Source organism: Miniopterus schreibersii (genome assembly GCF_964146895.1).
Source record: "Miniopterus schreibersii genome assembly, chromosome: 1".
Classification (NCBI taxonomy): Eukaryota; Metazoa; Chordata; class Mammalia; order Chiroptera; family Miniopteridae; genus Miniopterus; species Miniopterus schreibersii.
Window position 1 is genome coordinate 22,447,957 of NC_138101.1, and position 13,588 is coordinate 22,461,544.

A 13,588-nucleotide genomic window follows, 5' to 3' on the forward strand; every position below is an offset into this window, starting at 1 on the left:
GTAAAATTATATGAAGTAACATTCAATGTGAGGGGATATCATTCTTGGTAATATCGTTACTTATGAATCACTGTCATGCTGATTTGCCGAGTAGTCTCTGAGCCATTTTTTTGGGCTAGTAAACCCTGGGTGTCTTGGTAGATATGGCAATTCTGGATCTGCAAGGCTGATCCAAGGGGAAAATTACAAACATTTACATGATACTTTACAATTTTCAAAGTGCTTTCGCAGACAGCATCCTGGTAACTCTGGGAGAGGGGACACAATATTCTGCCAGTTCAGGAAGGCTCAGTATTACAGAGCTAGAAAGGGTTTGGGCTGGCCATCTAACCCAGGTCCAAATCACAGTGCTGCTGCTTCTGAAGGGGGTGAGTGCTGTTCTCCTAGCCACCCCCCACCCCCACACCAGACTCACACATACTCCCCATGACCACTGGGACAACTGGAGCAGGGATGAAAGCAGAAGGCAGAGAGGAGAGCCAAAGGCCAATCTTTTCGGGAGATCACAGAACTGCTGCTCTTTCCCCCTTCAAATGCTGCTCAGAGTGCACAGGGCCTTTCCAGATGGCGGCCCGGGGGCTGGCTTGTTCAGCTTCCCTCAGCCCGACACAGATGAACCTGCTTGCTGCAGGGGTAGAAAGTACCCATTCTTTTCACATGGAATCTCAAGGGTGTTGGGCACCTATCTTTCCTTCCCCAAAAGTTTGGTCTGGATGTTGCTGCTGAGGGTGGCCAGGGACCCCCAACTGGGATGGTCTTCCCAGAGCAGCACTGCTTGACCTAACCCTCCTGGGACTCCTGGCATCTCAGCTGCTGGCCCTGCCAGTCTCCGATTACCAGAGGGGAGGGATCTCAGGACCTGGGGCTCTCTGTGCAACGCAAACCTGAACTCTCCATCGGCTGCCGAGACTGCCCCAGAGTGGGATCTTTGTGCCCAGACCCTTCCCATTCAGGGAGGGAAGTGGAAGACCCGCTGCCTGGCTGGGAATTTATAGAGGCTCAGAAAAAAGATGAACTGGCCCCATTCCTGCATCTCCTTTTGTTGGATTTACTTTGCTGCCTCCAGACTGAGAGGTAGGAGACTGGTGGGTGGGTAACCATCTCTGCTCACCGGGGCCACTTCTTCGGTGGGAGGTGGGGTGGGCCAGGAAACAGAACCAGTGGTCTAACTGCAGGGAAGTGTCCTGTGCTTCTTACTGACTCACACTGATCCCGGTAGGGCATGGTAGAAAAAACTCTCACCACCAAAGCTTGGCCCCAGCTGATGCTGGGTCCTCCCCAGTTCCAGTCCTCAGTCTGTTGTTCTTTGCCTTGAAATACACACGACACTGAATATTGATCCAGGTCCCTCTTTTTGAGCAGTTGTAGAAACAGCAGATGGGAAATATGCCCAGAAGTTGTTTAATGACCTTTTTGAGGATTATTCCAACGCTCTTCGTCCAGTAGAAGATACAGATAAGGTCCTGAATGTCACACTGCAGATCACACTGTCTCAGATTAAGGACATGGTGAGTACACAAAGCAGGAACTCCTTGGCATGTTGCTTAAATGAAACTAAGAGTGCTTTCCAAAGGGATGTTTTAACTGGGAATCTGAGAGGGAATGAGAACAGACAGCTCTGTGTGCGAGCTGGTGAGAGAAGGGGACACCAGGCGAAGGAAGCATTCTACGAAATTAATTTCACTGAATGTTACCTATCCTGGCCATTGACAGTAACAGTCTTAGATCATCTAAAGAAAGATGGTGTTACATATGGTATGATTTCATTTCTATGAAATGTCCAAAATAGGCAAAACCATAGAGACAGAAAGCAGAGTATCTGTTGCCAGGGGCTGTGGAAAGGACAGGGAAACAAGGAGTGGTTGCTTGATGGGCTTAGGGTTTCTTTTTAGGGGTGATAAAATGTTCTGGAATTAGTCATGATGGTTGTACAACATTGCGAATGTACTGGAAGCCACTGAAGGGTTAAAATGTAAATCCCCTTTAAAATGGTTAAAATAGTGAGTTTTATGTTATGTGAATTTTATTTCAATTAAAAAAACAAAGGTGGTGTTTTAAGATGACATACTTTATTTAGTGCTTATATGTGTTTAATTACATAAAGTTATGAATCTCAAAAGACTTTTCTTCTGTCTATTATAAATATTTCCTGACTTTCTCATTCAAATGAATCACTAGCTGATCACTTTTGGAGAAATGTGGGCAGTTGATTACATGCAAAGATCTGATGACTTAAATATTTGTCCACTTTACATTCTGAACACTAAATGAAGCAGGAAAAAATATGATCTTGGCAGTCAATCAAGGGGGTAGACTGAGAAATCTCTCACTTATTGAAAATAGATTAGTGCTCTTGGAATTTCCGTGTGACGGACAAGTGTTCTAGAGACAGAAGGCATTCAGCTGGGGTGTCCACTGAACAAAATTATCTGGGTTAATTGTGCAGGATGAAAGGAACCAAATTCTGACCGTCTATTTATGGATCCGCCAAATCTGGCATGATGCGTATCTCACGTGGGACCGAAACCAGTATGACGGACTGGACTCCATCAGGATCCCCAGCGACCTGGTGTGGAGGCCGGACATCGTCCTGTATAACAAGTCAGTAGTGTCTCAGGAATGAGCTTGTTGATTTAACAGGATTTAAACATAAAGAAGGAATATTTAAAACACGTGTAAGTCAAGTATCAATTCCTAGGCCTTGAAACGATGGTCATAAAATCTTAGATGATAAAATAATAACTCATAAAAGCTTAGAGCTACTTTCCCCCTTTTAGGTAAGAACTGTACAGGGGCTGTATTGGTTTTCTAGGGCTACTGTAACAAAATACCCCAAACTGGGGGCTTAAACAACAGAAAGGTGTTAGCTCACAGTTCCGGAGGCTAGAAGTGCAGGCTCTATCAGCTCTCTTCTCTTGTCCCCACCTTCGCCACCTGCCGTCCGCCTCCATCCTTTCTTTCCCCTCATGCTTAAGCTAGCAACGCGATGTGTGTCAAACCACCGCACTCCCCCACCTTCTCTAAACTCCACTTCTCTTGGATTCTTGGCATCTTCTGGCCAGTCTCAAAGTCACTCCAACCCAGCAATTTTCAACCGGTGTGATGCAAGAATCTTTAAAACATGAAATACCTGACTATTTAGTCAGGGGCACTGACATCGTTTCCCCTAGACTGTCAAATTTAAAAATGACAACAGCCAACATAATAGCTGTCTGGTGTGAACGAATCAAAATTATACTTTTTTTTTTTTTTGTCAGACTGGCAAAAAATATATATTTTGGTGTGCCGCAGAACTTTAGTAATTCATTTGTGTATTCCATGGGATAAAAAAGGTTGAAAATCACTGGCCTAGATGATTGAGAGGACAGCGAAACTTTTGGATGGGATTGAAAATGAAGGAGAAAGAGGAACAAGTTTGGAAAAAGAGGTGATGAGTTTGGTGGGGGACTTTTTCCGTTGGGGGAACAAAGGGATATCCACATGGAAATGACCAATACAGAAATTGCAAAGGCACGTCTTAAACCTGGAAAGAAGGTCAGGGGTAGAGATGTCAGAAAGTCTTTGGCCCCTTACAAAAAAGGGGTAGAAGGACTGAGAGAGCTGTGTCATAGAGACCAGGGGAGAAAGGATGTCTAGGAAGCAGCCAAGTGGAGAATGCGCGGGAAGAGCTGAGCAGGACAGAGACGTAGAAGAGCTCTTTGGATTTGCCTCTTTGCAAGTCATGAATGACCTTTGAAGGGGAACACGCTGGGAAGAAGCCAGAGTGGGAGAGTGCGAGCGAGATGGGGAAGTGACAGCAGCGGGCATCAGCTACTCCTGAGAGCAGGCTGTGGAAAGAGAGGAGACTGGGGAGGTTCCTGGGAGGAAGGGAGGTGGTAGTAGGGGCTTGGGAACAAAGCTGGGAAGGGACTGGCGGGACCAGAGAGGCTAAGAGAGACGGAGGGAGAGGCGAAACCCTGCGGAGACTTGGGGGGAAAGGAATCACAGCACTCAAGGGAAGTTTGCCCTGGAAGGAAAGGGGATTTGCTTATAACATGGAAGAGAGGAAAGGGGGACACTTGAAGGACAGAGGCACTGGAGCTGGAAAGGGGGATGGATTGCGGGGCTGAGTAAACAGACAAGTCTGCGCCGAGGGGCCGGGCACTCTGGTGACTGAAAGGCCGGCGGCCCCTCGCCGTCCTCTCCTGCACCGGCCCCTCCTCCAGTTCTGGGCTGGGACTCTCCCAGCCCCCACCCGAAGGCCTGTGTGCCCAGGCGCCAGGTGGCTGAGCCCAGCTCAGCCTTTGAGCAGCTGCAGAAGGGGAGGAGGGGCTGCGAAGGGCACTGAGTGGCCCGGGAAAGGGAAGAAAAGGGGGAAACCAGCGAAATGTTCTCCTAGGGTCATACTGTTCTCTCAACCCCCATTTTGAAATTTTGTCCCTGTGATTTTTTACGTTCTAGTTGAGACCATGGGGCCCGGTTGGAAACAGAGGGAAGGGGGAGAGAAGGTAACACACGTTGGACGCTTACTATGTGTCAGGCAGAGTCGGGGCCTGACCAAGCGTGGTAGACGGAGTAACAGCCCCGAAGTGTCCACATCCTACTCCCTGACACCTGTGAATATGTTACCTTACATGGCAAAAGGGACTTTGCAGATGTGATGAAATTAAGGATGTGAGATGAGATTACCCCGAGGCGCCCCATGTAAACCCAAGTCCTTACAGATGAGGGACAGGAGGGTCCGAGCTGGAGATGCCGGAGGGAAGCAGGGGCAGAATGACAGGAGCAAGGAGCCCTGCCCCAGGGAGTGCAGGCCGCCTCGCAAGTGGGCCATCCTTCAGGGCCCCAGAGGAAGGCAGCCTTGTCTACATCATGATTTTAGGATTTCTGACCTCTAGAACTATACAGATGTTAAATTTTTTCTGTTTTAAGACACTAGGTTTGTGGAAAATTGTTACAATAGCAATAAGAAATTAATACATATAGTTATTTACTTAAATAAAATTTTAAAAGAATAAAAAATAAAATAATAAAAAATAAATTTAATAAATAAAAATAACTTTAAGGTATTACAATGCCTCCTTTTACAGGTGAGTGATAGAACTGTAACTTGCTTGAGGTCATAAAACCTGAACCAGGTTTTGAACCAAAATCCCTCTGTGATCTATGATGTCACGGCCCTTTCTGAAGGAGAATGAGCCCTAATTATTCAACCAACCCGTTTACCTACTTACTTACCTTTCTTTGTTAAGTCTTTCTTTGGGTCAAGGCATTCTGTAGTTTGTTGAGGAATAAATTAGGATGTTAAAACTCAGTCTCTGGCCTCAAGGAACACTCTAATAAGGAATGTATGTAAAAAATGGTAATACAGGGTAAAAAATGTAAATTCCTTATGACATAGAAATAAAGTTACATGGCCCTTCAAAGATGGACATTTCATCTACTGGAAAGTCAGGGAAGGCTTGTCATAAGAGGTGGGTCTTTTTTAAAATTTACTTTTATTTATTTTAAAATTTTATTACAGTTGACATGCAATCATGTTTTAGGAGGTGAGTCTTGAAATATGTATTAGAATTGTACATGCAGCCCGGCCGGGCATGGCTCGGCGGCTGAGCATCGACCTAGGATCCAGGAGATCAGGGTTCGATTCCCAGTCAGGGCATATGCCCGGGTTGCAGGCTAGGCAGCCAATCAATGACTCTCTCATCATTGATGTTTCTTTCTCTCTCTCCCCTTCCTTTCCTCTCTCTGAAATCAATAAAGATATTTTTTTAAAAAAAAGAATTGTACATGCAGAATATTACAGCTAGAAGAAAGAGTGAGGGAAAGAGGGAAACTCACAGGGTGTGCTAGGATTTCAGCCTTGGTTGTTGGAGTGTGGGTGAAGGAGGCTGTGGGAGACACCAGGCTGGAAAGTGGGATGGGAGTAGATCATGGAACATCTGGGACACTAAACTCAGGAGGCTTGGGAGTATCTGGTGGACAATAGGATGCCATTGCAAGTTTTGAGCTACAAAATACTATGATTAGAGAAACCAGGGAGATAAAACAATAAGATATTGCTCATGAAGTGAATACATAGGAATGTCTTTAACTCCCCCTGAGATGGTGGGCTCCTTTGCCCTCTGGCTTCTGGTTGGGTTTGGTGAATGGGGAGCACCAAAGGGCAATTAATGGGAGAAAAGAAAGTGAGGTCAGGGTATACATTCCCTTGCTCCCTTCCTATAGAGTTATCTTTGGCTGGCTGTCCCTGGACAGGTCGTAGCTCCTATTATAGCTTGATCAATAGTCCATCACTGCAATGATGGTGGAGAAAGAGTTATTCCCTAAAGGAAAATAAAACTTTGGCGCCCCAAAATGCCAGGCATAAATGTTGACAAAGCAAAAAGAAAATTTATCCAGAATAAATTCTCTCTTAAATTATGGATGAATGAATTTTTTTCTTGTTTTCCAAATGTTCTACAATAAACATGTACAACTCTTCCAACAGCAACTAAGTTATCTTAATATTCTTGTGCCCAAAGTTAACAAAATCAGGTAAGCAGAGCCTCCCTTTCAGATTTTAGCTTCGACAGGTTTACTTTCTGTCTGGATTTATAAATCCTTATACCTGGACCAAGAGAGTGGCATTGGGAATAGAGAAGAAGGGACATAGAGCAGAGATGTTTTAAAGGAAGGATCCAAGATAACTTGCACCTCACTAGTCACAGGAGACAGAGGAGAAAAGAAAATTAGAGTTGATGCCAGATTTTCAAACCAAAGTGATATGGAGAATGGTGACCCATTGCCCAAGACATCGAAGCGATGGGCACAGGGTGATGAGCTGTCTGGAGCAGGAAGTTGGTAAGTTCTTCCAACAAGCTGCTTTCATCTTCCTCCTCTAACCTCCAGGGCTGACGACGAATCTTCCGAGCCCGTGAACACCAATGTGGTCCTGCGGTATGATGGGCTGATCACGTGGGATGCACCGGCCATCACCAAAAGCTCGTGTGTGGTGGATGTCACCTACTTTCCCTTTGATAACCAGCAGTGCAACCTGACCTTCGGCTCCTGGACCTACAATGGCAACCAGGTGGACATATTCAACGCCCTGGACAGCGGAGACCTCTCCGACTTCATTGAAGACGTGGAGTGGGAGGTCCACGGCATGCCTGCTGTGAAGAACGTGATCTCCTACGGCTGCTGCTCTGAGCCCTACCCCGACGTGACATTCACGCTCCTCCTGAAGAGGAGGTCCTCCTTCTACATCGTCAACCTCCTCATTCCCTGCGTCCTCATATCTTTTCTGGCTCCCCTGAGTTTTTACCTTCCTGCAGCCTCTGGGGAAAAGGTCTCCCTGGGAGTGACCATCCTGTTGGCCATGACAGTATTTCAGCTCATGGTGGCAGAGATCATGCCGGCCTCAGAAAATGTCCCTCTGATAGGTGAGTGTCTGACACTTTGAGCCTAATTTTGTAGTGACTGTGGTTATATCTGTGCCTTTAAACTTATAACAATCAGTCCAGCTTCACACTCGACACAGGCTGTCAGATACTTCATTTAGTGTCTTCAGTTGACACACCTCTGAATACAGATGTGGCTGTTGGAAACAAAACTGGTCTTGTGGCCTCCAGATTGACCCAAAAGAAGAGTGAGGGGCAATATAGTTTAGAGCAGTGGTTCTCAAAGTGTGGTCCCTAGATCCACAGCATTAGCACCGTTTTAGAAAAGCAAATTCTCAGGGCCCACCCTAGATCTACCGAATTAGAAACTCCGGGGGTGAGGGCTGGCATCTGTTTGAAGAAGTCCTCAGCACTGTCACCTCAGTTAAGCCTCACCATATTCCTATTAGTTAGATGCTACTATTACACTCATTTTGCAAAGAAAGAAGCTGAGGTTTAGCAGGATTATATAACTCTGTTTCAGGCCACAAGTTGAGTGAGTCACAGAGCTGGGATTTGAACCTAGGACATTTGGTTCAAAAGTCTCTATTAGCCCTGGTTGGTGTGGCTCAGTTAGTGGTGCGTCATCCCATGCACCAGAGGGTTGCTTGTTCGATCCCAGGTCAGGGCACATGCCTGGGTTGTGGGGCTCAATCCCCAGTGGTAGTCCTGTAGGAGGCAGCCGACCGATGTTTCACTTTTGCATTGATGTTTATCTCTCTTTCTTCCTCTCCCCTCCTCTCTAAAAAAAAAAGTTCTATACTAGTACCCACTAGTGTATATAGCTTCCTTAGAAAAAGTGTTTGTGTTTTGAGCCAAACATGGAGACGGTTTTAAGCTGACTTGGTTGTTGATCTTTTTCAGGCAAATACTACATAGCCACGATGGCCTTGATCACAGCGTCCACTGCCCTGACCATTATGGTGATGAATATCCACTTCTGTGGGGCCGAGGCCCGGCCAGTGCCACACTGGGCCAGGGTGGTTATCCTGAAATACATGTCCAGGATCCTGTTCGTCTACGACGTGGGCGAGAACTGCCTCAGCCCCCGCCGCGACAGGGAGCGGGGCCACCTCACGAAGGTTTATGGCAAACTTCCAGAGCCTAATCTGAAAGCAGCACGGAACAAAGACCTTCCCAGAAAGAAGGAAACGAACAGACTCTTGAAGAATGACCTGAGGTACCCGGGTGAGAACCTGCAGGATGCCGACAGCTACTGTGCACGGTACAAAGTGCTGACGAGGAATATCGAATACATTGCCAAGTGCCTCAAAGACCACAAGGCCACCAATTCCAAGGGGACTGAATGGAAGAAGGTTGCAAAAGTCATAGACCGATTCTTCATGTGGATTTTTTTCATTATGGTGTTTGTGATGACTGTTTTGATCATAGCAAGAGCAGATTAGTGGGCATTTGGTATGTGGGAATAAATTAATAGAATTTTCTGTGATCTATGTTAATAATTCTTCCAAGTCATATATAATACATATATGTATTATACACAAATACACACACACACATATATATAATTTATAATTTAGGTATTATGTTGTCTTTACTTTTTATTTTTAACTTGAAATCAATATTATAGGTACTGCCTTAGCTGGTTTGGATTGGTGCTTACAGCATCGGCCCGTGGACTGAAGGGTCTTGAGTTCAATTCTGGTCAAGGGCATGTACCTCGAGGTCCAAAATCACAAGGGTAGGATTATGACAGAAATAGAGGAGGACTCATACGGCCTGCCCTAGTGTTAAGTGGCTGGCTTCTAGACCACACAATGACTCTCCCGTTTAGCCGTGCAAATAACAAAGCAAACTACGTTACTGTTCAAAAGTTAAAACAAAATGAACTAATTCTCCCCTTAGTTCCTATTAAAACATGCTTTTAAAAAAGGAAAATAGTCACCTTGGCCAGTGTGGCTCAGTTGGTGGGGCATCATCAGGTTCCAAAGTTTGCCGGTTCCATTCGGGTCAGGGCACGGTGCCTGGGTTGCGGGCTCGATCCCTGGTAGGGGGCGTGCAGGAGGCAGCTGATTCATGTTTCACTCTCACATTGATGTTCTTCTCTCTCCCTCTCCTTTCCTCTCTCTCTCTAAAAAAAAAGAGAAGAAAAATCTTCAATAAAAAATATTAAAAAAAAAAAGTCACATATTCCTTGCTGTGCTTTAAGTCTTGATGTTACCTTTTTCAGGCATGGTGCATTTCAAGCTGTATCTCAAGTAATGGAACACAAAGAAAGTCTATGGATCAGCAACTATGGGGAAGAGAGCTTTCTTTGTAATGATGATATCATATATGTTGGTGATGTTTTACATAAACTATAAAGATGAAGTTATTCCTCCATTTGGTCTTTGATTGTCAGTGAACTGGGCTCATTCATTTATTCAATTATTTACCAAACATTTATTGAGTTTCTCCTACATGTAAAAAAGCTACATGATTCACATGTGCATTGGATGTTATAGCAAATCTCATGCATAAGGCATCTGATCCCTTTTGACCTGCACAGCATTCTGTGAGTTAGGCAGGCAGGTCTTTCTAGACCTCTTTCCTAGAGGAAGAAACTGTGTCAGAGGAAGGTGGACATATGTAACCTACCTCCTCAGCATCCAACTAGGTGGTGAGTGGAGCTGGGATTCAAACCTTCAGGACGGTGACTTTGAGTTCGGGCCAGGTCTGCTAAAGCCACATTGCTCTTAGCCATGGCAGATCATGATTTAGGATAGGAGAGACTGAGGGATTCTCATTCTGAATTCTGAATTTCTGCCCTAAATTACTTCTTATGCTTCTCAACTTTTTTCCTACTTTCAATAAAATGTGTTTTCAAATTTCCCCCCAACACCCACTTGATTAAAATGATCCAATTGCTAATACCCACTTCCTAATTTCCAACTCAACTCTTCTTTTACCAATTAAAAGCAAACAGAGGAACAGAAGTAGAGAGAAGTCAGGGGTTATCCCAGGAAAGAGAGGATGGTATTTGGTTTAAACATGTAGACACTGTTTGTTATTCTTGTGTTTACTTATTTGAAAAACATTTATTGTACATCTACTATATACTGAGTGCTATGTCAGCCTTGGAGGGAACAAGTACAAAACATGGTTTTAACCCTCCAGTTGCTTGCAGTTCATTAGAGAAGTTCATGTTGCTTGCAGTTCATTAAAGAAGGCAGTCAAGAAAATAGGCAAATACAATACAGTGTAAAAAGTGCTATCGTGGAAGCATGGGCAAAATAGAAAGCTGGGGAAAGACTTTGTGGGGTTATAACATTTGAGCTGGGCTTTGCAGGATGAGTAGGAGTTTGCTATACAGAGAAAGAAGTGGGGTAGGCATTAAAAGGCATTAAGGAAAAGAGTGTGAGCAGAGCTTTGATGAACAGAGGCCTTAGTCTATTCATGGAATAGACTATAAGGAATTGGGAAAATGTAACTTGGAATCAGACAGTTTTTCTTCTCTATTTTAATTACAGAAGTACTTTTATAGGTTCAGTTGCATTTGGCTGCAAATAACAGAAAACCGACTGGACCATGACTTAAACAGCAGAGATTATTCATCTACACAAAAATAAATCCGCAGTTACAAAGTCCAGGGATCTTTCCATTTTTCCTTTGTATTGTTTTAAGTCATTACATTTGTGGTAATTTGTTACAACAGCAATAGAAAGCTAATATAGGTCAATGAGCAACTCTGTGTATATAACCTTTTCCATATTTTAGATTATTTGTTTGGAATAGATTTGACTATAGCCAGATTGAAGTGATTCTATTGAGCCATGCTAAAAAAAAAAATGAACTTTATCCTGAAAACATTGGGAGTGGGAGAATCAGATTTGTGTTTCAGAAATAAGACTGTGGTGGTTGACTATGAGATTGTAGAGAGAAGATAGAAGAGGCAGAGAGATCTGTTGGAATGTTTTTTTGTTTGTTTGTTTTGCATTTTTTTAACCAATTCAAGGAAGAGTTAATGAAAGCTTGACCCAAAATGGTAGGAATAAGAAAATGAGTCACAGCAGAGATGAAGAATAAAGGAAGACCAGGTTCTGGAGGAAAGAATTCTGTTGAGGACACCTTGAAACGGAAATGCTTATGGGACATCCTGGTGGAGATCTAGTAAGCAGCTGAACATACATTTGGAACTTTGGAAAAAAGTGAAAGCTTAAAAAAAAGATGTACACTCAATTTAATTGTTAAAGCCTGGCCAGCATGACTCAGTGGTTGAGCATCCACCTATGATCCAAGAGGTCACAGTTTGATTCCCTGTCAGGGCACATGCCTGGGTTGTGGGCTCGATCCCCAGTAGGGGGCGTGCAGGAGGCAGCCGATCAATGAGTCTTTCTTATCACTGATGTTTCTGTTTCTCTCTTTCCTTTCTCTGAAATCAATAAAAACACATTTTTTAAAAATTTAATTGTTAAAGTGATTTCAGTGGGTAGAACACAGTGTTATACAAACTGTGAGAGAGTGAAATGAATGGAAACACATACTTTGCCAGAATTCCAGAGCTCAGAAACATCATGCGTCATCAAAGCATTTACCTTGTTAAGCTGTCGTTTCTCCTTTCATATATCTGCTCCCCCAAGTCTATTCAGTTCCTCTCCAGGCCTAGGCCCAGAAGCTCTGTCATTCTTCTTCTTCCCCTTTGTGATAAGGACATTCTCTTTTTATCCTTTGTGTGCATTAAAGGGCATAGCAAACCGTCATTAGTAATTAAACAATCGCTGAATGGATGAGTGAGCGAAAGGAAGAGCTGTAGGAGGGTCCAGCAAAATGCCAGAGAGGTGCAGACTGTGACAGGGTGCCCATCCTATGCAATGTATAAAAACAAATACCAGGTGGGTTAAAGAGTTAGATGTAAAGACAAAAAGCTTATAAGAAAATATAGGAGGTTTTCTCAATAAAATTCACCTCAATAAATTTTAAGACGTGGCTGCTATGAAAGAGGAGCCTAGGGCCTGCTGGAGGAGAGTAACAAAGCGGGACGGGCTTGGATTGGGCAGTTGGCCTGCTGAGGAAGTGGTGCTAATATGAGATCTGAGGGGGAGGAGTTGCCAGTATACGAGCTGGGAAAGTGCCAGGTTGCAGGCAATGGAAAGGACAGAGTTCAAGCTTAGAGGCAGAGCAGAGCTTGTTATTATTTGAGAAAGAGAAAGGAGGCCAGAGAGACAGAGGGGCACGATGGAATCAGTGACCCGAAGAGATAGAAGAACAAGGGCCAGGTCAGGCAGGGCCTTGCAAAGTTTAAAAGCACCAATGACTCCATTTACTGGCTGACTGTTGGTGCACGGAGGTGTGCTGGGTTTATTGAGGTCCTGACCTTTGTTCCTTCTCCTTCGTCACACTGTCTACTTTTCCATCAGCTCATTGCTCAAACCAACACTTGCCAAACCAGCCACGGGCAAACTTGGCAGATGGACTGTCTTGGTCAAACCAGAATCACAGGTTTTAGAACGTCTTGAACAACAGTGGTGAGGCCACTTGTAATGTCATCAACTCCCGAGGCTCACAAAGAGCTCTCTACCCATTTCTTCCTTCCTCTCAGATCACATCTTTGGAGTAGATCCTAGCTGTAAAAACTTCAAAAGCTTGCCAATATACACAAGACCCTCCAACCCTTAAAAAATAACTCCCATGATAAAAACCTCTGTCCCATCTTTGTGTATTTCTATCTTTTTACCGTCTCCAGCCAAGGTTTCTCCCCTCATCATTCAGGATTCCAGCAAGACATGGATGGTGTGTTCAGATTAGGATAATTCAAGGGAGGTTTAATAAAGAACTATTTATAAAGGTGTAGGCAGGATGTAGAGAAACACAGGGATGGTAGAAACCCCCAGAACCAGCAGGGCAGAGTTACTACCACTCTGAGGCCTGAAAGGAGGCAGAAGGGGGTGATTACCTCAACCCAACTGCAGAGAGCTGTGACCTTGGGTTGAGTGAATGCAGCAGACTCTGTAAGGAAGGAATTGAGGGACTCTATCACCACTACACTCTTCATCTCCCCTCCGGTCTCCAGGGCTCACCACTGGCCAAACTCAATGGAGTCATGGGAATATTTTGATGTTGCCTTATATTTGGGACAGGGAGCAAAGTGGTGAAGGGGAGAGCATGGATCTGGAGGGACAAAGGGGAGACACCTGGCATATTCCTTCACTCTACATTTAAAACGTAGCTCCTTTTCACCCCACCTACCT

The 13,588-nt window shown here is 44.5% G+C and overlaps 1 protein-coding gene across 1 annotated transcript; it reads left to right on the forward strand.

Annotated features, from left to right (window-relative positions):
- Nucleotides 1–925: 925 nt before the first annotated feature.
- Nucleotides 926–9,848, forward strand: CHRNA9 (cholinergic receptor nicotinic alpha 9 subunit). Its single transcript, XM_081159936.1, has 5 exons — nucleotides 926–1,074; nucleotides 1,363–1,508; nucleotides 2,447–2,601; nucleotides 6,871–7,403; nucleotides 8,265–9,848. Exons 1-5 carry the CDS (start codon nucleotides 1,011–1,013, stop codon nucleotides 8,804–8,806), a joined length of 1,440 nt encoding a protein of 479 aa, XP_081016062.1. The 5' UTR covers nucleotides 926–1,010; the 3' UTR covers nucleotides 8,807–9,848.
- Nucleotides 9,849–13,588: the final 3,740 nt, after the last annotated feature.